The sequence below is a fragment of the Tachypleus tridentatus genome, chromosome 9 (genome assembly GCF_004210375.1).
Source record: "Tachypleus tridentatus isolate NWPU-2018 chromosome 9, ASM421037v1, whole genome shotgun sequence".
Taxonomy (NCBI): Eukaryota; Metazoa; Arthropoda; class Merostomata; order Xiphosura; family Limulidae; genus Tachypleus; species Tachypleus tridentatus.
This window is the reverse complement of record NC_134833.1, coordinates 115,330,613-115,358,491: the sequence shown is the minus strand read 5'-3', so window position 1 is coordinate 115,358,491 and position 27,879 is coordinate 115,330,613. Positions and strand designations below refer to the sequence as shown.

The 27,879-nt window shown below is 29.8% G+C and overlaps 1 protein-coding gene across 1 annotated transcript; it reads right to left on the bottom strand.

Moving 5' to 3' along the window:
* Nucleotides 1-27,847, bottom strand: LOC143226121 (splicing regulator SDE2). The gene is made up of 7 exons (XM_076456654.1): nt 27,623-27,847; nt 23,346-23,463; nt 22,633-22,744; nt 18,080-18,249; nt 16,489-16,570; nt 3,917-4,380; nt 1-2,843 (listed from the first exon to the last, which is right to left on the bottom strand). Exons 1-7 carry the CDS (start codon nt 27,734-27,736, stop codon nt 2,833-2,835), a joined length of 1,071 nt encoding a protein of 356 aa, XP_076312769.1. The 5' UTR covers nt 27,737-27,847; the 3' UTR covers nt 1-2,832.
* Nucleotides 27,848-27,879: the final 32 nt, after the last annotated feature.

Below are 27,879 nucleotides of genomic sequence, written 5' to 3'. Positions count from 1 at the left end.
TTAAGATAGGATAACTTTCTTTAATCTACGTATGGGTTTTTATATATTGTAAACAAATACATTCAATAAATAATACCCAAGAGTTTGAAAGTATAATCAATACTTTGTTGCGCCATCTACTGAAAATATTTTAAGATAGTGAATATCCAACAAGACGTTAAAAAGCACAATATAATAACAATCTGTTACTAACAGTAAAGTCACAATATTAAGAAATGCCATCTCAACTTTTTCGCTAGACTCAAAAAGGTTTCTGTCAACATCCTTTGAAGAAACACAGTTCTCAAACTTTAAAATTAAATCATAAAACATATTCATACTAGTACGCTATAATTTTATATATATATTTCACATGAAGTATTCAATTTATACCAAAACAAAACCTGCTATATTTCGTATTGCCAGTAATTTGGTTATAGCAAAAAACAAAAAAACTATTAAATTTTTCATTCTACTACTTACCACTTTTGGCAAATCTAAATAATGAAATGCTTAAAAGTAACAAATTCTGAATTCAATACTTTCAAATCTGTTGAACTACTGACAAACCAGCATTAAAATTTTAGGTTTAAAGTATTTCATTAATGAGGAAGATCACTGAAAATCTGTAATTTTCTCATATATATTAAGCAGTTCTAATTTCAATTCTTGGTAAGACATTGAATACTGTGAAAACGGACATCAATTTCTAAATTTCGGGAGACAGAGCAAAAAAGAAAAAAAAAAAAAAAAGAGGACAACTACAAGCATTTCATAGAAAAAATATAGAAGAGAGGTAAAAAATATTTCGAAAATTTACTGATTAAATACTTTTTTTTTTCAAATGAGATATTAATTACCTTAAAGAGAAAACATGATATTTTGATAAGGCAATGCCATCAATTTTTACATTTCATGTAAAAATTTTTTACATGAGAAAATGACCTGTATGTTTTATTTACTTTGTTCTTTTTAATGTACAATTTCTGAAACATAAACAATATACAATTATGTACTTGCCACCAAGTTTAAGACATTTCAAGAGCACATTCTAACTACTTTCTTATCCTACATAATACTTTCTGTAAAACATTAAATCATGTTGTAAGATAAGTGCTGAAGAACTACCAGATCATACTATACAATTCAACATTAAGGTATTAAAACCAGCACACTCATTAAACTTACTACATTTTATTTACTGCAGAAAAGATAGTACAGTCTTATATTTGCTTATTTCTGCAACACTCAATTACTATATCTTGTATCTTTATCTTAACAATACCTCAAAAAGTAATTTATCATGGCAATAGTACATGTTATTTGAGATAATTGTCATAAATATTAGTTCAATATTAAACTAACCTGAAGTTCACATCGTCTATAAGTTACAATTTTATTTGTACTAAACATATAAACAGTTCCTATTATTATTTTTGCCTTTATGGCAGATTTTAGATAAAACTAGTTATTCTGGTGTCCAGATTAATTAATTCAATAACTGTTTCAACAGAAAATGTTTTCTCAACAAGTTTCAGTACATATTACAAAAAAACTGAAAAGTGTTCTTTGCTGATTACTTATGTAGCGTCCAAAGGCAGATCCGAAATATGGGTGAAATTTTCCAGAATATATCACAGCATTTCTGAACAACAAAATTTTTAATGGAAGAACACATGTCTGTCTTATTGACATACACTTGAACTTTTGTTGATAAATTCTTAAAGACCCATAATCTCAGAAATGTGATTTTGTTACACAGAAAAGCTTTTGATAATTTTTTGGTTACACAATTAGATTAAAAAAAGAGCCCTAAATAAAAAAGTAATGTATATTGCAAGAAATTGTACTTGTTATTCTTAAAACATGCTAACTGATCCTTCCCATCTCACAACACACACAGAGAAAGTAAAATATAACTTTGGATTTTGCTTTTATTTAACAGTAAATATAACCAGTACAATGCTATTGGGAACTCAATTTTGTTGGAAATGGTGCCTAAGATCTTCATGTATGTTATGGTTTTTAACATTTATTCATTACAATTTTACAGTGTGTCATGGTGAATACTCCCTCACAAGAAAAATCACAGCTTACAATAATGTTGTGATAAACTTTTTGGAATTTTTATGTTGTAAACAGTTTCTAGACTTGGTTGACAAACTTTGCTGGGCTCCTACTTCACACAAAAGCAATGTAATGATATTGGAGAATTAATTTAAAAACTTTACTTGTGTGTAAGTATGGCTGACAGTTTGAGTGTTAAAAGGATATGTATATTTGGGTATACAGTTTTGATATGAATTTTAGATGTAAGCATTTTTAAATGTTTGAGGGTATCTGCTAAACTCCTGTAGTTCAGAAACTTGGATGGTTCCCTAGAAATCTACTCAAGTGTTTTTACAGCAATAAAACAAACAATGCAAAAAAACAAAAACAATTGTCCAATGATAAGAGCTGTTGTCCTGGGCATTGATTAATAAGAAATTCAAACCCTGTTACTGGTTTACAAAATAACATACAATAAAAAAATATTAAAAATATTCTTGATGTGAATTCAGCATCATAACAAGACAACAAAAATTTCAGTGTTCTATGTTTTAATATTAGCAATATAATTTTCCCCTTTCTGGAAATGTAAGTTATTTTTTATTTTTTTGAGGTTTTGCAAGCAAGGAAGGATCTATCTCATGGTGTTCCAGCCCACGTATGGACCACAAGCGCTGAGCTCTCTGATGAAGAGTTCCTCCACACTTTAGTCCCCGCTTCATTAACTCCATCTTCAATCTATCTAAGCCAAGCATTTCTAATTCTTGAGCTCTTTGATATTCCATCAGAATGATTGGTTTATCATCAACAATTGCCTAGAAATTAAAATAAATTACAATCATGTATTTCAGATCAAATCTTTTGGAGAATGAAAAATATTCTTTGAAACAAAATTTTATTTTCATTAGGATGACACTTGCATGTTTTATTAATAAAATGATGAAGCTTATAAAATGTTCTTTCTAAGTGTCATCCAACCATACATGGAAATGTAATACTCATTTTTCACATTATATGATTTTAGGCTCCATATGCAATATTATATGCATCACAAGTTGATTTTAAAAGAAATATTTTTATAATGTGTCACCAACTTTAATTTTTTTTACTTATAAAAATATTAAATATTACTTTTTTAATATTAACAAATTTAAAATGAAAATTTTGAGAAACACAACAAACCTACTGGTAACGAAAATTTCAGTTTTATGATGTGTCCACACTTACACCAGATGACTTTTAACATAAAAATATTTTTATTAGGTAACAAATACCTAGCATTCTGCATATCATAAAAATCTTGAACTTTAAAAACAAAAACACATTTCTTAAACTTAAAATATGCATTTAAAAATACAGAAATGTCATAAGTTACATTAATCTAAAAAAATTACAGTTTTGTCACTTTTACCTAATAAAGTACTCTGATTAGCTGATATATCATTTAAATTGCATACTTTTCTGGAAATCTATTGATGTCTTCTCTCTGCCATATCACATAGCTTTCTGGTTATATATGCTGACTGAATTGCATATGTGACTGTACATTACACTGTTATTGTTCTTACTGCACACAAAATAACACTTATAATTTAAAATATATTTAGACTTAAGATACTTTGAGTAAAGTACAATATGTAAATTGTAAAACATTAGGCCTAACTGTCATGAATGTGTTTTTAAGTAAATGAAATATAACTAAAAAATATTACCTTGCCTCATCCTAAAATTAAATTACATAATTCTAGTAAAAACCTTGCATACATACTTAAGTTTTACAAACTCACTAGCTTGAAGAGATTTAATTTGAAGAATTTAAGTATATTAATATATGATAATTGATTTAACTATGATAAAAACATTTATTTCTTGAAACAGCTGTACTTACAGTCTGAATGGTTTCTTTTTCTGTTATGGAGGGGTAAAAGCTCAAACAATCCCAATTTGTCCATCTTTTTATTTTTAAATACCTCTATGTCACCACCAGTACTACCATTTTCCTGGACCTTACTATTTCCTTCTTGTGGTTCCTTTTCATATAATACTTTCTCTTGTGTGGTATGGTTTAAGAAAGGTGGTCTTTCACATTTGTTGACTGAGTCTGATTCTTGTAAACATTCATTTACATATGATGCAGACTTTAATGAACTCTCACAATGTTCTTTACTTGTGGAACACGATGGGTTCAACAATTGACAGTTATCATAAACTTGACTCTGTTTTCCTTCCTCAAATCTTAATGCAAGTTCGACACTCTGGTTGGCAGATACATGATGCTGACTTTGGCCATTTCCTTCACTATCTGTGTGAGACTGTTCCTCAATATCAGCTTCACTCACATCTACTCCTAGCCTATTTATGAAAACAAAAAAGTAATAATTTGTTATGGCATGAACAGTAACAGTGGAAACAATCAGCATATCTACAGCATTCAGAGTAACATAAAAAAGATCCATTATAGTCTACTATGTAAATTACACAAAACATCAAAGGCATATTAAGTATGATATCAGATTTTGAAATCAAATACTGTACTGAGATATATTCAATGTATCAAAGCACCAATTTCTGAAAACTTCAGGTAAAAGGAATTAGAAATTAAAAAAAGGGGGGTTAATTGGATATGGGTGAGCCAAAGTTTGCAATTATGATATTTTAACATTATGTGCAAAACTTAATTAAACAACTTTATGATCAATGTATGTAAATGCACTTGATATCAAACTTATAACTCAATTTTGAAAATAAGGTTTACTTTGAAAAGAAAATAGTAAAATGAATTGTCAATTTTTACTTTTCTGTATCTCGACAGTCTTTTGCTCTAAATAGCTCAATGCAGATTTTTCTTTCTGCCTGTAAAATGTTTTCTAAATTTCCAAAGAAGTACATACTTACAGGTTAGATGTTTCAAAGCTACGATATTAATTAAGAGAATCTAATTTTCTTGTTTTGCGCAGACAAAACCAATAAACTGAAATTCACAGCCATACTACTTACAAAATGTATCATAAGTTCTCTCTAAAATTTACTATGGAATTATTTGTAATAAACAAAAAGCAAATGTTTAATTTTAGTGACATGTACATGGTCTCAAACCATTGAAATAAGCAGGTTTGATATAATTTTTTTTGTTTGCCATTGTTGGAGCTCTGCTAAACCAGGTTTGAGAATTATTTAAGCACTGTATAGCTTAGTGAAGCTAGATAAATTTATTAGTCATAGGACATTCTATTTTACATGCATGGCAATATTTTATATTACAAATTGCATATTTGAGTTTAAAATGAACAAGGTGTAATCTTTAACATCAACTTCTATCAAACAATTATAAAAGCTTGAAAAAGATATGATTTCAGATTTAAGTACTATATTCTGTGGTTTTATATACATTTGTTATTTGCTGTTACGAAAGTAAACAGAACATAAAAGAAATTTATGTTAAACAGAGAAGAAACTTAAATGAAATTAGATAAACAAAATACTTATAATCCATAATATTACATCACTTAATTCCACATGAGCATGTTGATAACTGGATCTGTTGTTTACAAAAATCTGTTAACTAAGTCTGAGAAGGTTTAAGCAAACCAAGCAATATTATATATATATATGTGTGTGTGTAAAAACATTATGTACTGAGTATGAAAAAACTTCTGTATGCAGCATACACTGTTCCCTCAGCCTATAAAATGCCAGGTTTCAAAAGTTTAATTTCACCACAAAGAAAAATGCCACGGCTGAGGCAAGAAGGCAGAAATCAGGTGGTCGGGATGCTAATGACAGGAATGACACCAGCCAGGATTGCAGCACACTTTGGGTACATCTTCATGCACAACAATGCACGTCCACACACGATAAGGGTGTGTACAAATTCTTTGAATGAGAACAATGTGAATGTTCTGGACTGGCCTCCATAGTTGCCCAATATAAATCCCATTAAGCATCTCTGGGACATTCTGGATCAGTGCATCCATCAGTGGGATCCTGCCCCCAGATCTCTTGCTGAACTGCATGCAGCACTTCTGGCTGAGCAGAACATCATCCCCCAGAGGCAGATTGACAATCTGGTGACATTTATGCCACGTTGGATCCAGGCTCTACTGGCAGCAAATGGAGGACATACCTGTTATTAGTGTTCTGGATGTTGAAATCCTGATTAAACTATTTGTGTGCAGTTTCAAATCAAACTTGAATATTGTGCAGTGCAAAGACATGATGATTTCATGATATGTACATTCAAAATTTATGTTTAACCTAGCATATTAAAATTGTTTAACTATATTTACGTTGTTACATTTTTAATGCCTCTCAGTATATAATTTGGTTTGGAACTTGTACAATTTTTTTACATTGTGAAATTTCAAAATTTATTTTACAAAAGTTTTTTATGCAAAACAACAAAAATACTTCCTTTTATCTTACATCTCCTATTCTATATGTAGCTAACATAAAATGTAAATATGTTCAATACTTTTTGCAATTATACTACAAACTTTTTGACAAGTTTTATTTCAACATACAAATAGTAATTTACGAAAAAACTAGATATGATCGCCAACACACGCAAAATGAAATACAGCTGTAAGAAATATGAAAGACCCAAGTAAAATCAGATTACTATTTATTATTGGTCAGTAATTACTATAGTAATAAATTGTAAATTATTTTATATTCATTAAAATACTCATCTTTGATATGTTTTTCTTTTCCCAATGAAGGAGTTACTTAATCTCTCAACAAATACATACATTCAACATTATCAATGATGACTTGTGATTGATTGCTATTTCAAAATTCTTTAGGTGAACCTAGAAACAGGTTGTTCAACCTTACAGTGTGACATTAGCCTTCTGTGAACAGTGGTTTTCAGCTGTAGTGTATATCTGTTTTTCTAAACCAAAGATATATACCCATTTGTCACCTTTCATTAGAAGTATAGATTAAAGTTCAACCAATAAAATATAAAATAATGGTTAAGGTTATTCTGCTTCTATACATATGAAAAACAATTATTTTTTAGTAATTCTGATTGAAATTTACCAGCAGACATCAATGTAAGTCATTAGTTAAGGTGCCAACAGACACTAGAAAAACAAATATTTAGACATATAATTTTTTTTATTTACAAAATTACAAGTAACCATTGGATTTATTAATATTATTGCTACACTACTGTTTGACACAAAATTATTGAAACAGGTGAAGATTATAATTCTCTAAGTATTATTACTGGAGTGAATGACCATGCATAACATTGATAGTGAAAGAAATAAAGGTAGAAGGTAATGGTAGTTACCAAAATTGATAAGGGTTCCTGGGTTTTTACCAAGAAATAAAAATTCTGTTTCTCCTGAGATATTTGTGGCTGATGTTCCTTTAATGTTTTAAAACTAAATGCATTTTATTTATGTACAATTACAAAATTTAAAAAAAAAAAAAAAAAAAATGAAATGTGAGTATGTATTAGTGAAGTCAATCACCACTGTAATGAACAACGTGACTGCTTTCTCTTGTTGCATGTGGGCTTAAGTGGCTCCTACACATGTGAAAAGTTTTGATGAAGTGATGTTGAGTGGTTGAGTTAAATGAGAGTGGAAAAAAAATATAAATGTAATTTTGGCAACATGATAATAACAGACCAATAATATTTATGGTTTATGTCAAAAACAATCTATTTTCTCAGATGTGCAGTATGTAAATTTTTTTTTTTTTAACACAGGCTAATTTTTAATGCCTTCTTACACAAATGATGTGCATACAATAGGGTTTTACCAATTTAAAAAAAAAAATTGTAGTATATATTAATAAACATTTCAGAAAAGAACCAAGAAGAATGTTCAATAAAATGTTAATTACACTATATCTGCTACATCCTCAGATGGGGATTTAAATAATATGTTAAGTAAACTATATCTGTTACATCCTCAGATGGGGATTTAAATACTGGACTAAGAGTTATGATGGCTTTCAATGGTTTTATAATTTGTTTTGTTTTGAATTTCATACAAAGCTACACAAGTGATATCTGCACTAGCCATACATAATTTAGCAGCAAAAGACTACAGGGAAGGCAGTTAGTCATCACCAACCACTGCCAATTCTTGGACTACTCTTTAGCCAACAAATACTGGAATTGACTGTGATATTGTAATATCCCCATGGCTGGCTGAAATGGCAAGAACGTTTGGAAGGATGAAGAGTTGAACCAACAACCATTAGCTTGCAAGCTGAGCACCCTAACCACCTGGCCATGCCAGCCAAGCAATGTTATAATTGGCAATATAATTAATATATTTCAGAACTAAAGTGGTTAATTATGAGTTGGACTACTGAATTTTGATTTTCTTACTAAACATTTGGAATACTTTTATAAGGATATATAATACAGCTTTTATATTTTTTGTAACAGAATTATAAAAGGAAATATGCAAAATTTGAATTATCTTTCAAAAAATAAGTTGGAAACAATGTCATACATAGTAAAGCTTACTATTGTTATTCTGTAAACATTTACAATAAATTTCATTTAGTAGTTTTAATTCCAAATCCACCTAAAACACAGTTCCTACTTATTTACATGACTGAGATGGTGTTCTGTCATCAATATGCAAATATGAGTTTTACCTTTAATTGCACTTAAATCATGTCCTGGTAAAACAAATGTGGACATTAAATGAGACTGAATTGGATAGCATGTCAATTTCTGGTGCTCTGGTTCATTTAGGTTTCTTAAAATCAAAAGAGAGAGATAGCATCCAGAAATATTGCAAGAAAAACAACTGCACCTAGAATTGTATATATAATTTTTTTTTTTCCATTTACAAAAATATTTTTATTTTCTCTTCAAAGAAGGCTTTTCTTCATATTTATATAGGTATTAAAAGGATGTTTCACATGTGTTTTTCAAGACTAGTAGATAAAATGTTCTAAAAATAGCTTCTTGTAAAAGTCAAGATATTAAAGATTTAATTAGAGGATGAAATTGAGCCAGTTATGTAGCACTTTTTATTAATTTCACAAATTACTTTCAAAATATGGAATTCAGTTACTGCATAAAAACTATGTGGTTAATGTTACTTACCATGATATCAGAGTGGTTAATCTTTTGTATTTTGGTTTTACAATGTAATATTTTTTAACTTTTTTTTGTTATATAAACATGAATATTTGTCGTAATTTTGAGATATCATAAAAGAAAACCAGTTGTAAGTTGACTCCAATCTACAAGGTTATCCACTTAAATCAAGTGGATTTAAAAGTGGACTTAAAATGATAAGTCTCTAAAGTAATACAATTTTCTTGTAAGAGATATGAACTAAAAAATGTCTTCAGACTTTGTCGTTAATTGCAACGATATCTGAATATTTTTACTTATGAAGAGTTCTCCATCTAGTATTATTATAGGAATAAAAAAAGTTACATTGCAGGGGTAAACATTAGTTTATATTTTCATACAATTTTGTATGCATTTATTATTACACATTTAAATCAATATGAAATTATACTGCTTAATAAGTTATTTTTAAATAATTTCTCAAAAGAAAAACACTACTGCAATAACTAACTGGTTTATGAGATGTGCCACAGCTTTGTCACTATAAAAGTGAACAAGTGCTATAAGTTAGTTCTTGATGCAAGTACCATTCCTGCATTTACTTTCTTTTTTAAAAGTTTTTTCTGTACTTGTCATATACCTATATTTTTGTGGCACCAGCCACAAAGGTGGACTACACATAACCCATTTTGATTTTATTACTCATCAAGGTATTTACCAATCTACTTTCAAGGTAGTGCATTGTCTGTTTTATGTGTGTACAATATAATCTTATTATAAAGGATCTTGCAATGTCTACATCAAAATCTCAGATCTCTGAAACTATCACATTGATCATCACCAGTCACAACTAGGTAATAGTTTTTATAATTAGGTGGTATTTTTATAGCTGAGCAATACATAAAACAATTGGATTTTCCATAAAAATGATATGTTTTGGATTTAACCAAAAAATTACAGACAAAAATGGAAAGTTTCAAATATAAAACAAACATGAAAATAATTGTTTTTCTTTACTTGAAATTGGATGCATGTTCCAACATAAAATCAAGGCACTGTCATTGATAACTGCATCTACACAGAAATACTTTATTTTTCAAAGTTTACTCTGTGATGATAGCTCATTTGCAAACCAAAATTTCAATAAAATCCTTTTTCTCATAGATGGTGAACAATACTGAATTTTAAGTACGTTGGTACTTACAAAAGCAGAAACTCCGTTTGAAACTATAGTACCTCAGTGAAACTGGTTGACACCATTTTTTGGTTTTTGAGTTAAAGTAATAAAAAAGAAGCAGAAGAAAGAACAAGATATTCAAGCTTTCTGCCATGATATTTACAGAAATTGTTAGTCACTCATTACAGAACAAAACAAACTGAGGATATATTTAACTTAACATTTTGATGAACAATCAGGTGTATACTGATAAGAAATAGTAAATAAATACAGTAAATATTATTTGAAAATATAAAATCAAGTTTCTAAATGTATTTTAGTTTATTTTTGTTGGTGAGAGCAGAAAAAACCGAGACTAAATGTTTAGTCACAAAACTTTAATATCTGATGCAACAACATAATTTTAAATGCTTTTCCCAAATGTTTGTTATATATCACCTGATAAACTTTCATTTAGGCATAAACATAAAGGTTCTTTACTGTTTATGCAAGATCTGTGTAAACAATTATAACGTTTTTACAGATCACAATAATAATGCACTAATAGAATACCTATGGAATAATACACGGTCTAAACAATGCCAATTCTTTCATGAAAATTTTCAGTGAGTGGTAGTTAAATTTCAGTGCAAAAAGAGATTCAGAATATGTTTTTTTTTGTTTTCTTTTTAATCAGGTTTCTTATTTCCTTTTTTATTATTAATTTTTACACAATCATTTCTGTTGCCTCTTTGCAAGACTAACTGGTGAACTACATTTGTGCTATTGTACTATCCTTTGCTTCCTGTTTACTGGCCATTGGTTTACCATTACCTTTCTTTAGTGTTCTAAAAAAAATTTAGATGAATGTTGGGCCAATTACCCTTTCTTTTGAAAAATCAATCATGTAAAATTGTAACTTTCCCAACTTTTTATCTTGTCTGACCATAACCAGTTTTTATGGGATCACCTAAGATTTTCATAAAAGTTATTACTTATTTACTACACATAACTTCTGAATATGAGAAATGTATAATTGTTTCTTCCAATGCTGTGTATTCTGCTGTCTCCTGAAGTGTAACTTTGGTTGTTAGGTGAGAAGTATATAACCCATCTTGTTATAGTAGTTACGTGTCAGGTTTTACACACTGATTTGAAATTATGCAAAAACACTTTTGGTTTGTTTGGAATTCCACACAAAGTTAGATGAGCACTACCTGTGCTAGCTGTCCCTAATTTAGCAGTGGAAGACAGCTTGTCATCATCATCCATATCTAATTTTGGTTTACTCTTTACGAATGAATATTGGGATTGTCTGTGACATTATAACACACTCACAGCTGAAAGGGCGAATACGTTTGGGGAACTGATTGGGAATTGAACTTGCAACCTTCAGATTGCAAGTTTAGCACCCTAACCACCTGGCCAAGTTAGGCCAAATGCTTGTTCACAGTCTAGATGCAAAAAATATCATACATTGCTACATATAACAAACTACAAATGTATAGTTTTTAATTTTTTTCACATATGATCATACAAGTTATTTGTGTGTAAAGATCTTAGATGTGATTATAGTCTTATGTTGTTTATTCTCAGTTCAAATTTAACATAGCTTAATGTTTTGGGGAAATATTGGACCTATTGGTCCATCTTGGTTGTTCCATTCTCTAAATTAAAATAATTAACAATCTTAAACCTAGCCCTTTTCATTCATATACTTATCAAACATTTTCTTAAACTGACTAAAATTTACCACCTCTAAAACAACTGACTACAACCCATTCTGAAGGTCAACTACCTTGTTAGAAAAATGAAATTGCCTTAGCTGAAGGTAACTCCTACCCTGTCAAATTTGTATCCCCCAGTCCTACTATTTCTATAATTAAGTATGAGAAAATATGATGCATCAATACTATGAATTTCCATTACAAACTTAAATATCTCAATCAGATCCCCATCTATTTTTTCAAGAGAAAACAATTTGAGATTTCTGCCTCTCCTTGGATGACAACCCTTCCCTCATCTGAGAAAACATTCTAGTAAACCTTCTGCAGGTCCATTCCAACAATTCAATATCTTTCATAAGGTAAGTTGCCCAAGACTGAACAGAACATTGAAATGTAACCTAACCAGTGACCTGTATCTTCACCATGAAAATTGTCACAGAAAACTTTGCAGAACATAATTTAGCTGTATTAAAGTTTCAGTTTTTGCAAACTGAATTTATACAGATTACTATATTCAGAAGAGTGTTGATTTTTTCCTCATTTCATAGAATGTTTACCATATTACAAAAGTTTCAGTGATATGAAAATTAGTAAGAAACCCACCAATTAGTTTTTATAAAGAGGCTTATTCCTGCATTTTGAAATTGTAATTATTAATAAGTCTTGGAATTTTCATGTTTTATGCAATTATAATTATTTGTTACTTGCCATTTTTTTAGTTTTCAAGAAGTGGAGTTTTATAGATCTTTTGGCAACTGATCTTTTCTTTGTTTATTTTTAATCATGTTGGTTTTATGTGGTACATCCCCAATGAGATAATGTAGTTGTAACTTACCTCAGGGTACTTGACCTGATGTGACAAATTGGATGTTTCCAATTAGAAGTCAGTCATAGGGATGACAGCTTTTTTGCAATTTGTAAGATTAAACTGATATTACATGTAGTAATCTCACTGTACAGACAAAATTGGCATTTTGACATATGCAATTATATATATAAAATGGTAATTTTCTATTGCATGAGAACTAAATGTTGAGTGGCATGCATGTAAACTGCAAAGGAGGAGGTATGAACAAATGCTTTGTTTTCTTTATGGTAACATAACAAACAGTTTTATGATGGCTTATCAGGAAATAACTTTCATGTGCAATGTAATTTATGCTTACCTTTTCCTTTGAAGTGTTTTGGATATATATAAGTAGGTCAATCTTGAAATATTGGATTATTCAATGAACTAAACATAAGGAAGCTAGTCAAGGTTTTATTTTTATTTCATTTAATCTTTGTATACTCAGCTGAGAAAATCTGGAAGAATTCAGTTCTAACACCATAAATTTATAATTAATTTGTATGTAAAGTATATTTATAATAAAGAACAATATAAACAAGAATGATAAATCTAAAAAACACAAAAAACAATTGTATATGCTTACAGACTTTATATTTCAGACAATACATGTATTGTTAAGAAATCAATAACGTTAATCAACAATTCTCTGAACGTACCAATAAATGTGACTGAACATAGTACTCTAAATGTGGCCTAATTATTAATCTATACAGTAAAATTATAATTTATTTAGATTTGTATTTGATATTTCTGTAGATATAACCTAAATCCTATTTACCCAACCATTACCAATAGCATACTGCTTGGATGGCTTAAGAGACTAATTAGCTATTACACCAAGATCCCTTACTTTCATGACACTGTTAAGGTTATTTCCATCTAATTTATAATTCAAACTGTAGTAACTCACATGTATTATCTTGCCTTTATCATAATTAAAACACATTTGCCATTTATTTGTTCAACTCATTAAATGACCTAAATCCTTTCGTAAATCAGCAGCATCCTCTTTACAGCTAGCAACATGCAATACCTTATTAACATCAGCAAATTCAAGTACTTTATTAATCATTCTTTCATATATGTTACCGATGTAAATGAATAAGAGCTAAGGTCCCAAGAATGCAATGAATGCTCCCCACATGCGACATTAATCCACTTTGACTGAACACCATTTCTAACAACCCTCTGCTTTCTTACATCTAGCCACTCTGCTATCCAATTTACTAACTTATTCCTCACACCTATAGAAATATTTTTTTAATCCAGATACATTAAAACTACAACTTTACCCTAATCTACATAAGTTGTAATATTTGAAAAGAATGTCAAAATATTTGCAATGCAAAATTTACTTAATGAAACCATGTTGACTATCAAACAAGTCTAAACTTTGTTAAATGATTCTGTAAAGCATATTTTATCAGACATTCTAACACATTTTCCACAACTGAAGTAAGACTAACAAGCCTATAGTTACTGTAACAATTTTTAATACCTCTCTTCAAAAGAGGAATGACATTAACTTCCAATACTTTGTTACTTAGCAAAAAAATTTGCAACTGGCTCACATATCCAATCCTTAACCTTCTTCAAAATCTTTGGGAAAAGAAAATCTTATCTGACTCAGGAAGCTTATCATTCTTTAAACTTTCAAATTTTTTTCTTAAACAGCTCAGAATTAATGTAATCCTCTTCACTGATCTTGTTTACATCTATCAAGTGTTCAAGATGTGAAATATCGCTTAAATCTTCATTTGTAAAAACTGAAGAAAAATAAAAATTTAATAATCCAACTTTCTCATATCATTAAATATATGCCTTCCTTTATCATCCTTCAATGGCCCTAACTCTATTCTAACATTGTTTATCCTTATTGTACCCAACGAAATCCATACTCTTAATTTTTACATTTTCAGCCAACTTTTTCTTATACATCCTTTTCAATGTTCTACATAATAAGAAGGAACTCAAACTCATTTATTAAATCTTACAATGTAATATCTAAATGGGTTTCAATTCTTTTATTTATATTAAAGATTTACTTATAAGTTTCATTTTTTTTAACTTTCCAAAGTCAACCTGATATTATAGCATTCAACAAACATTAAGTCTAAGATAGTACCTGAAGATAACAACTAGTGTTTAAGTGTCTTTTAATTTCTTTCTTTAATGTTACTTTAATGAATGTTTAATTCTTTGCATGCAGGGTTGGTCGATGTGCCAGCCTTGTAACTCTAATGTATTCATTAGGCCCTGCACAATAACTTAATATATTTTGTGTATCTTCATTAAATTTGACAAGTTTCCATAAACATTGTTTTTTACAAAATATATTTTTTTTAAATTAAGTATTTTACCAAAGACTTGTCCATGAATATATATGGAGATAGAGTGTTAAATGTTAAAAGTGCAAAGTTATTTTCACATTAATATTAAAAATACTTCTCTTCATCTAAAACTTTTCAAATTTCATTTTTGTAATTTCTAAAACCTCCTAAATACATTACCATATTAAATAATGTAATACACAAGCTGCTTGCAAGCATACTTTGAGAGGAATTTTTACCTAATAACTGTCTAATTTTTACATTCTAGTTACTTTTATAATAAAAAAATATACATGTAAAACAAAAAATATATTACTTGCCTTTGACCTTGTTTTTTTCCTGTTTGTTGATAAAATGTAAACCTACTTATTCAATAATGATGATACCAGTACACTAAATAAATTTATTGAAATCATATACCTAAGAACACAGAATAACAACATGCACAGAGCAATGTTTTAACTATTACAAGTTAACTGGCTACACAACTAAAACAATCTTGGCTCAAATCAATTCCCTTATCTGCTACATTTGAGCACCATGAAATAAACTTTCAAAGACATACAATACTCTATAGCAAAAAAATGTAGAATTATTTGTCATTCAGTAGATTGAAACATCAGAGAGAATTATTGGTGATATGCATAGGAGAGGTTGTGACAGGTGGCCATGGCAGAGGGTTTGATTTATAGTTTATAGTTCTGTAAATAAATAGCTTTGAAGGCTATAAAAGAATTAACTTTGCCTTAATGATATCCATATTACATTGAACAACTTGTGTTACATTTCATACATCAGAGAGGGATGGAAAATAAATTAGAGAACAATTATCACAATGCTCATACCAAGAAAGATTGAGGATTTTTTAAAATATTTAATTATAAAATCAAGAACTTAAAACTTAAGATATTAAAATTAAATTTATAAACTAAATTTTGATGCCATATTTATTTACATACATTGATAAAAATTTTAAGTAAATTTTACACGTAACTCTTTAAATAACTGAGATTTGCATTATGATCTGCCAATTGCAAGAGGGTTAATACATCTAGTTTTTTTAGATTTAATTTTTAATACTATATTTTTATCATAGAAATTGTCTTGCATTGTTAGTTAATTATATGGATTAATATCAATCTAAATCTAAGGTCATTGAATCTCATGAGACATTGGGTTTATGGCTAAAAATATTGTCAACAACAAAGGCACCAAACTGATGAAACAATATATTCTAAACTTTGTAAACAAGTAAAGCACATTTAATTATCTAAATTCATTCTGAAGTTTAGTTTTGCTTTAACCATAAAGTAATATTTTTCACTTAACAAGCAAAACATTACCACAGGCATGTTTTCTTGGCAGCTTGTGCAGAATCTTGGGGTTTTCTTCTTTTTGATGGACCACTCTCAGCACTTTTAAGACCTGTATTTAAATTTATACAGTTATTAACCACTAGCCAAATTTCACTTTTTATATAATTGATACTTGTTTCTATTTTTACTTATTCATGTTCTGGTCCAACTTTTTGTATATTTGTACCTCAGATTTTGAATTAATTGACATGTTGTAATTATGTCTTCCTTTAACATCAAATACTTAAAAGTGTTACCTCAAACAGATAACTGATAGGTATAAAGTAAAACAAGTTACAATTTGAGTCTTACATTTTAATATACATATTCTAATTTGGTAAATAAAACTTTTGACCTTTACTTTTAAGAAACATTTTGTTTATAACATCTATTATAGGTAATAAAATGTTAAAGTTAAGAAGACATTTGACCTAAAATTTATTTATCATAATAAAACTCAACATTTTGAAAATTATTTTAAATACACATCTACCTCTATATATTTATATCTAGTGCAACAGTTTCACTGTCACAATAATTTTTTCATCATTATCTCAAAAAATTTAACTATTTGTTTTAATATAATAATCTCATTTATTTCTAAGACAATTCTTTTGTGTAACTTTTTATTAAGTGTTTAAAGATCAAATGAACTGGTATAGTTCAACTTTTATGACAGTTATATATAAAGTTCGGAATTTCTTGTAAGTAATACACATACCACATATTTAACTGATAGTTAAAACTACAAGTACTTCAGAGCTGTGACTTTCAATAATACACTAGTTAATGTCTTTAAAAGGAAATAATCTGGAAGAAATTACAAAACTTAAGATTTTGCTTTTCAAAGTGAAAACTAAGTTTTATTTTATTGAACACAATTAAACCTTAGATAATATTTTATTAGCATCTTATTCCAAAATACATTCCTTAAAAACATCTAACATGCAATATTTTGTAGTAACAATAAACATGCAAAACATCATGTAAAACTGAATTTAGAAAAAAGGTAACTTACAAATAGCAATGTCATCATTTCAAAATTCTACAAAATCATCATGACAACATAAAAAACATTTTTTAATGGAAGATAAAAACCTACCTACTCATCTAAATTATTTTTTGCAGTGTTACCTTATCCTAATTTGAAAAAGCACAATGAACAAATGAAAATAGCTTGGATAAGATAGAAACTGAGAAACACAGAAGAATCTGAAACTAACAAACTACACATTAGCAAAACCAAAGAATAAATAATTATCTAGAAATGTGACATGCAAATGTGCACAACAGCTATAGAATAGAGAAAAACTGTCTCATAAAAAGAGACAAACCTTCCACAAATTAGTATTTAGACAATATACAGAAGTTGAGTGCACAGAGAAAACATAACAAACTTAATAGAGCTACAAATTAAGATAGTGTCAAATATTTCAAATAATAAAAATAAAATGAAAACAAATTCTATTATGTATTATTTGAGAGTAGTTTTTTTGTTTCATGGTTCTGAAATCAATAAAGCAACATATAAATTTATTCTCCAAAATCCTCTAAAGTAAATTACAATCTAATATTTTACCTTGAACTAAAGCATTATCAATTTTGTCTGGTAGCTCACTGCGTTCTTGGTCATATTCAGGATCGTAGAAATTGTGCTTAGGCATTGATCGTAGTCGTTCTAATTTTGCTTTTTTACGTTCAGCTGCTTCCCTTTCTCGTTCTGCTTGTTTAGCTATCCACTTTTTTAATCTGAAAACAAAAAAAAAACAAACTTTTCAATTTTTTTACATCTGTAATTTTCTAATAGTAAAAATGCATTTCTGATAGGTGCTTACCTCCTCTCAGAAGATTAGCTTTTCTTGTTCAATTCTGATGTGTTTTTAATGAACTTTTTTTTATACATATGCCACAAGCCTTGTGCTCCACCTTGATGGAATTAGTATATTATGTATCTCTCTTGCAAATCATCATGTGCCATCTATTAACCAATAGTAGCAAATTAGGCTCACATGATGCATGTGACTCCCTCTACATTCCTCTACTGAACTTCACTTCGAAGCTTGGTAGAAGATACGAGCACTGAAGGAGGAGGAGGAAGGGTGATAAGTACCTATCAGAAATACATTTTCAATACAGGAAAATTATAACCTTCAATATGGTATTTACTTCTGCTCACAAGACTAGCTAGAATCCCACATTGAAAAGGAGGAGGGACCAGTGTGTGAGAACAATAGAAGCATTCCTGGAAGTGTCTGAAGGATACCCCTAACCATGAGGGAAAAAGATTCAAAGACCAGAGGAAGGGAACTGCAGCACTTAACTCTTTAACTGTGTGTAGAAATCAGTAAAATATGGAAGCAGAAATCTCAAGGTGTAGAATAACTAGGGTGCATCAGATCATACTTGACAATTCAACCGCATTCATAATCTCCACCATGTGGGGGTAGGATCAGGATCACACCATTTTTACCTCAAACCCAAGAATTGGGGATTAACATCCACAACAATTCCTGGGTATAAAACAAGGATCAACACTCTACAGCAATTCATCACAGAAGACAGTGCAATGGGTGACCACAATACCCAATTTTGAAAAACAAAGCATACCAAGTTCTTCAATCCCTTCTGCCTTATTCATACAGTTCATGGGTGATATCTACAGAACATAAATTTTTGAAGCAACCACTGTGAGGTAAATAACCTTTCAGCAATCTTGTGAAATACCCTATCTCTATGTTGACCATGATGAGCTGTGAATGTCATGTACAACTCACCACAGGGTAAGATCCATGTGATAAAAGGGAAAAAAGGCTCCTGAAAAAGATGAAAATGAACAAAAGCTACCAGTTAAAATCACATTGACATCTGAAGCATGGCCATAGGTAGACGACAAAACTCTGACACAGACAAAAGTGTGATGTGACAAAGATAGTCAAAGACAGGGCAAGGTCCACATGTCAGTTAGAAAATTTCCTTCAATGAAAAATAATGAAGAGAGGTGAGATAAAATGTGAAAAAACAGATTGGAAGGGAGGAAACATAGAACAAGTTATGGGATAAAGAAGGTATAGAGGAGTAGATCAAATGGAACAGGAGAACCCAATTTGTAAGGGTAGAAAAGGAAAGACCACAAAGGGAGGTGGATTGCCATGGAATAAAATGATAGTTGCCCTTTCCCTGGAGGGTAGCTGTACATGCAATATCACATCTTAGGGCCCTGACTAGACACAGCAGTCTATCAGGGTCTCTACAAGGAAAAGATGAGATACAGAGAGTAGGAAAATAGAAGATAAAGGCAGAACAACCCTCCAAAGACACCATAGTGTTGGGGAGAAAGAAGAAGATAGGCAGGGCAATAATGAGTATCTGAAATGTTAATGGCAAACAAATAAGACCACAGGCACAAGAAGAAGGGAATATGACTCATGGGGACAAATGAAACAAGTAACAAGAGGAAAGTGGTTTAAACAGAGGTAAGGCCTGACCATAAAGAACCATATTAATAACTCAATCCAAAAGGAACATATGAGCACAGTGATAACATGAGAGGTAACAATCCTTTGGTAACTTGAAAAGTGGAAGGCATGGGAAAGGGCCACCCAAAATCCAGAAAATGAGAAGACCAAAGACCCATAGCTGAAGAGCCAAGAGAGGAATTTTGCCATTCGAGTCACAGATGGCGTGTTGCCAGGAAATCCCTTGTCAGCTGATCAAAAGTAGATCTTCCACCTGAATTGGTACACTTCTATGTAAAGTGGACAAAAGGAAGTAGATAACAGGGAGGCACTCTATTTGTGAAACCAGATCTTCTTGCCAAAGACCAGACAAAAAAAAGTGTGAAGATATGAGACAGGGAGATTAGGATGTAGAATGGAGTATTCAGGTTGATGCAGAAGGAAAAGAAAAAGTGGAAGAGGGATGGTGAGAGAAGTAGACATTGGAGCTTTGGAAACCAAGGTTATGCAAGCTAATGAAGTGCAATCAGGAGGACCTGACAAGGAAAGGTGTGTATCAGAGAAATCATTTAATGAATCAATCTGATTGGATGGTACACAATTTTTACTGAAACTATTAACAGCCAGAGTCTGCAGATTTAGTACAAATAGCCAAAGAAGGGGCAACCGTGTATTGAGGCCCATGGCAAATGTATCCAATTGGTCAGAACTCCATCGAAGTTAAAGGTCCCTGAAAATGAGCAGAGAGAATGCTCTCTCTGGGTAAAAGTTCAGCCCAAGCATGAAAGATGATTTAGGACTGGATTGAAAGCACCTGACACATGAGATGTAAGACACATAAGACAAATGTAAATTTTGAAATTTCAAAATGTAAAAAAATTGTACCAGTGCCAAACCAAATTATATACTGAAAGGCATTAAAAATGCAACAATGTATATAGTTAAACAATTTTAATATGCTAGGTTAAACATAAGTTTTGAATGTACATATGATGAAATCATCATGTCTTTGCACTGCACAATATTCAAGTTTGATCTGAAACTGCACACAATTGTTTAATCAGTATTTCAATGTCCAGAACACTAATGACAGGTATGTCCTCCTATCAAAGGCTGAGCAGTTTCAGCAGGAGCAATGGCAAAGCCTAGGAAGAAAGAATGGCCTCTAACATTCAACCATCAATGCACAACAGTAGATAAATAATCCTTGGGTCACCCAACCTGAGGCCTGCAAAACATGTCACTGTTGTCATCCCCCAAAATGGTAAGATTAACTTCAAAAGTCATTGCATATAAAAATTTCACAAAACTTGAGTGCAGAAATAAAGCAACAGGAATAAATATGAAATATGAATATGGGTGAAAAAATGTATTAAGTTTAAAATGAAACATTTTTGAAGTAAACAAAGTTATAGACACTGCAATAAACAAATAAAAAAGTATGCCCAAATTCAAATGCTGCCAGATGAGAAGTGAAGGTCTGGTAGAGAAGCAGAAAGGGAGTCATGCATTACATGAGCATGCTATGCTATTATTTGTTAATAGACACATGATTATCTGCAAAAGACACACACTGGAATAACTAATTCTAACATGGGGAGTGCCAGACTTGTGGCATGTGTAACAAAAACTGTGTATAGAGGGCAGCACTAAATAGGAATAACTAATCTTGTGAGAGAAGTAACCACTGTATCAGAATAACAAAATAACTGCTCCAGTTTGATTTTTTTTATGTAGGAGCTTGCAGAAAGATGGAGTAACAAAATACTTGATCTTTAAAAAAACTAAAAAGTTCAAGAATAACATGTGAAAGAAAAGTTGTACCAATACCTTACAGATACTTACTGACAGTAATGAGCTGAGTGTTAAGTAGTAAGATTACTGTAACTGAAAATAATTAAATAATGTCAATTTGGAAGCAATCATATGATTAGTAGTGACAATGGGTAAGATAAGGACATAACTTCACTAGTACATCATAACCAATAAAACACAAAAGTGAGACATGAATCCTGGTTCCTCAGGTCAGAACAAATCTGGTGTTAATATGAAACATCAACTGCATTTCACAATACACATTCTTGCTGTAGCTGACCAATGAGAAACAGGCACCTGAATGTGGAAATATTTCTCCTTCATATGATAGCCATTAAGAAGCACTATACACAAGTTAAGAAACAATATAATTAAACCACTCCTTTAAACAAATGCATACCCTGATTGAACAATCTACAGAGGACAACACTTCAGGCCAAATTAAGCACATGTTCCCAACCAGATTTAACTTGTTCTAGATCAGAACTTACAAAAATTCAAAAATTATGGGAAGATGCGTACTATATGAGAGTGAGATATAAAGTATCTGGATACAACAGCAACACATTTTAAGTTACTATACGACAAAAAGTAAATAAAATATTCTGTGGCTTAATTGGTCTCAATTGCCTTGTGTTGACATAGTTGTACACAAGACAATAATTAGAAGCAAAGAAAAGTTCCAATTTTCAGTAGAAACAGCACTGTATATCTTATAAATTAAATGATAAAATTTTTAAATTAATAATTAGATATATTTGACATAACCAGAATGTGTTACATGGACAACTTTAAAATAAATTAACAAACAAGTATAAAAATATTGATACATATTTATTGAGGAACATCTTAAGATGGGTACCTTTTTTCCTCATTAACATCCCGAAGTCTACGCCCACTTAAATCTCTGCAAGCTTCTCGATTAGTCGTTTTCTCAATTTGAGCACCAATAGCACGAAGCATAGAACCAAATCCTTTAGGAATGAAATTAAACAATGTAACTTAAAAAGCAATTATTAAGAAAGATTTTGCTGAATCTTTGAATCAAAACAAAGATCTTTAATAAAGATTAGTAATAATTCTTTTGTAGCAGTTTAAATATTATATTAATTAAAAAACAACATATTATCATGGAAACATCAAAATAAAACTTGTATGCAATTTACTAATGACTGATAGAACAAGAACAATAAAAGATTGAAATGCACTGTACTGAAGTTAGTTGTCTGCATACAGTGTAATATATACAAGTCTACAACATCATACAAGTAGTAGTTTATATTAAATCACACTGCAGAAAAGTACTCCACAGTAAACTTTGCTCACCTTTCACCAAAAAAATTAAATTCCAAAGCAATCAAATGTACGAAAGCCATACTAATATTCTTTTACAGTTCATTTCATAGACAATACAACCTAAAAAGTAAGCTCTTTTAGTAAAAGATTCAATTTTTTTAGAATTAAGGTCTACTTTAATATACATAAGAAACTGTTGTTAACCTTCATATTTTACTTTAGTGTGTGTGTTGTACAATTACAAAATGCATTTTAAGTTGCTTTCCTTTTCATACTGACCTCCCTTTCCACCAGGTAATAACAACACAAGTTGAGCCACAGATCCATCTTCAATGAATTCTTCATCTTTAACATAATATTTATTTACAACAATCTGGAACTGATTTACAGGTATTCCCTAAAAGAAAAGTAAAAAAAAGACATTATAAAAAAAATAAAATATTTATAAAAGTATTTTCTATTTAATGAAACTATATGTTCATCTGCTAAACGTGCAATCAAAACTTAAGACATTTACACAAGTTTGTTTTTTTTATACTCTTTCATAACTAGTTTAGAATACATATGTAGTAGAGTACATTAATTTTTCTCAATTTTCTCACACGTTTTTCATCCTTTTAAACTGTACAAACAAACTGCAATTGTTATCCCATAGAAGCTTTTATCAATCTAATCCTGTATTCACAAGCAGGGGCAGGGAAAGTCCATATCAAGATGTGTTAAAACACTAACACAAACTGGTATGAAATGGGGATTATTCCCTTAAGTATATTATTTGGACAAGTAATTGACAATGATAACCTATGATCATGGGAAACCACAATAGGACCCCAACATTTGACTTGAAATTGCAGTATAAGATTATTCTTTCCAGTCCTTGTCTGGTGCAGACTTGATTATACTTTCTGTCACTGTTTTTCTCTAGCCTTGGATGCCAATAAAAACACAAAGAAAGTAAGAAAATGGTTAATAGCACTGAACAGAGATACATTAGCATAAATAAGTATTGTTTTACTTGTATTCTCTAGTTTTTAACTATTATTCACGTTTATTCTTCTCCACAGTAAATGTTTGGAACTTGTAGTAATTTTTGTGTATCCGTTGGATATCGTGTAATTAAGTATCACAACAGGATAAAATACTTTTTGTATTGTTACAATCGTGTATGTCCTATAAGTCTACATGTTATTTCTTACAAAGGATTACAAAACACTCTTAAGTGTCCCAAAATATAGTGATTAATTGTTTTAATTAGTGTGTTTATTATGGAGTGTTAGGTAGCTGTAATTTAATAAAAGATATCTTTAACTGTACATTTCCTCTGCTGAACCAAACTAAGAAACAGCTATCATCTTAACTCGTGTTTATTTTTGATGCCACAAAATTTTGTAACATAATCTGTAAAAACTCAGGATATTTTGCACATAACAAATACACTAGAGGTGTGTATCTCATCATAGTAGTTGATACAATGCATAACTAGATATTGAAGCTACTATATATACATACCTGGATAAGCAGTTTTATCAACAATTTATTACAAAGTTTGAGTCCTATCTGTAATTTATTATCTATATTACTAATATTGTCTTATTTATGTACTTCACACTTTACAGTGTTTTTCAACTTCTCAGGACTGATCAACTAAATCGCAGCTGGCAAAGAAGTAAAAAAAGTTAATCTATTTTGTTATTGTTAATTTATTTTATTTTACATGTAGTGTTTTCTGATAAAAGAAATGAAAAAAACATGTAGTACTCACTCAATATTAGTCTTCCTTTATTGAATCATTTATTTTTAGAATACTTTATTCAAAATTCTAATTTTTTCTGTACAAAAGACTTGTACTGTTTAGAGTAAGCTTGTCCAATTTTCTAAAGATAATAAATCTTAATAGGTGGTGTATTAATACAATCATATTATGGCTTCACACTATGATACTCATATCACTGTATCATCATATCTTTATACCATAATCAGTTATTACAGTAATCAAGTAAGAAATCATCATCTACTATCTCATGACAACTGGATGTGATGCAACTTTGAAATGTTGAGAGAAATGTAGAAATTAGTTTTTGTAGAAATAACAATACTTGAAGTGTAAGGTATATGAAGTTAAATATTAAAAAGCACAAACAATATTATATTAAGTATGATGAAACATAACAAGCAACAACTAACTCTTTTACTTCATTCTTACCTTACTGTATTGAACAAAATGAGAGGCATTTTCTAGGAACTAATTCTATTAATTTAGTTAAAGGAGGGTAGAGGAATAGGTGCCAAATAAGAAGTTTCACTGAAGACGATTCTAAAACAACACTCGACATGTTAGTATTACTGCTGTATTCTTACTGAGCACTTGTAGAGGTCACCACATTTTAACAAGTTTCCACCTTTTTTCTGAGCAAAATTCCAGAAGTTCAAGACTTGTACACACACATGTATCACACACTTAATTTAAACTTTTCTTCATAAGAAAATTAACCATAATTTAGCTTATAAGTTATAAATTATAATAAAAACTTTAGAACATTCTAACATCAAACTACGTACTGAAGAAAAAGATCTAAAAAAGAAAAACACCACAATTTGATGGCAATCAACAAAATGCTATAACTATATTTCCAAAAGAATGTTTTAATTTATTATTGTAAATTAATAATAATATAACTGTTACCAGGTAAAATAACATGAGTGGCTGACCAAGTTTGTTAAAACATATTAATAATTAGTATTGTTTGTACATGTAGGTTCTACAATAAAAAAACAAACACACATGGACACCAGAACTTTCTCCCACTTTTCTAAACTGTGGGATAATTTTGAAGTTTTTCTCTCACTCTTCTCAGTTTTCTTAACATTTTTTTAAATTTTCAGATGTTCTTTTGTATTTATGGAATGTACAGAACTAGTTAAAATGGCAGCTTCAAAGCAGAGGTATAATTACAGGTGGGCCTTAACAACCAGCCACACCTGATCAAAGTCTGCATTTTGATTCTTATACCCAAATACACCATACATAGTACTTTTTGTTTTGCTTTTAATATATTTCTGTACTTTGTCTTCAAGGATTTAAATTATGTCTTCTACATCTTCAAAGTTTCTTACATATCCATGCTGCTGTTTCAAACAACAGTTCTTAAGTAAAGCTCTGGTTGGTCAAATTCTGCTATTTGGATATATGTCTCGTGTTGCATCATGCTCATAATGGAGTAAGCTCATTTATTGTGTACTTTTTAATATCAGTTTATTTTTCTTAACAATAAGATACTGATGGTATTCATTGACCTTATACAAGATTGTAGGGAAAAATAAAACTGAAATATTTATCATGTAACTAAATGAAAACACAGAAAATAAGTTAAGAGTAATGTGCAATCACAATGTTATGACAGCACCAATACCAACAACAGATGTATAGCTTTGTTTTTGAAATAAAATATTACATATTTAACTTTATATCTTTCTTTCCTTTTACTGCAAATAATTTGTGAAAAAAAAGTTGTTTTTTTCATATGCTGAGACACACCTCATTTGATCTTGACAATTTTTAGGCTAACTACTTTGATTAGTCACAGTAACATATGCACATTTATCACGTTATTGTAACTTCTAAAATGTTAGTCAGACACGGATGAAAGGTTAATATAATATAGTATGTACAGTTATTCTTGAACTAAAAATTGTAACTTGTATCTATTTCATAATTTTTTATGGTGGTTACAAGGTTGGTCAATAAATACAATAATGAAAATATCAAATAAACTATAAGTTTTTTTTTATGAAAAAACAAGTTTGATAATTATTTGGAAGTTATAAAGATTTTGAATGTGAAATGTGACAATTTTTCTGATAGATAAATGTGTTTTTAGTTTTAGAAGCATAATTGCTTTACATGTTGAATAGTCAACATATGAAAAAAAAAAGAGGAAATCATTACTTAAAACTTAATGAAAAGTCTGATATTTTGTAATACTGAAGGAAATGAACCCATAATGAGTGTTAAGGGAGAACTGACTAAACTGAATGAAATATAAAAATCTCTGTGCTTCATGAGTCCAAAAATATGGTACTTTATGTAATTTAAAAAATACTTCATGGAAAAAATTTATAACAAGAATACATGAAAAACGAATGCAAAAACATACGAGAAAAGTTATAATATGAACAATTATATCAAAGAAATCTAGAAAATCAAAATGTTATCATGATGTATCTAAACCACATTTGAAATCACTATTTTTAGTACTACGACTAGAAATATTAAATTAACAAAATCAATCATTGAAATTTGAAGTCAATAGACTCTCCAAGAATAAAATACTTTTAACAAATTACTTCAATCTCATTTTTCATTATCATACTTTTTACTTTTTAATGTTACTGTTTACTTAGTTTAAGTTTATCTTTAGACACCTTTTATTTTTAAACTAAAACGTTTTAGTAGTTCTAGTAATACTAGTACTATTACTATGAATATGATTTACACTATCTCGATCAGGTAGTTAAAAACTCAATATTTTTACTCATTATCTTAGTCTTACGCCTACCTGAGATAAAAATACTGATTCTTTTACATCTTTAACCCTGATTCTTGTTTCTTTGTTGTTAAACGCAATACTTGATAAATAACGTGAATCGAAATATCGAATAAAAATAACCATTCTGAATGCAATTCGTACGAAACAATTATACAAAAACCTCTACCTAGCCCTAAACGAACAGAACAAATCGAATCCTGTCAATAGCTTTTCAGTGTGTTTATTGACAGGACATACTGTTTCTATTAGTAACGCGACATTTCGAA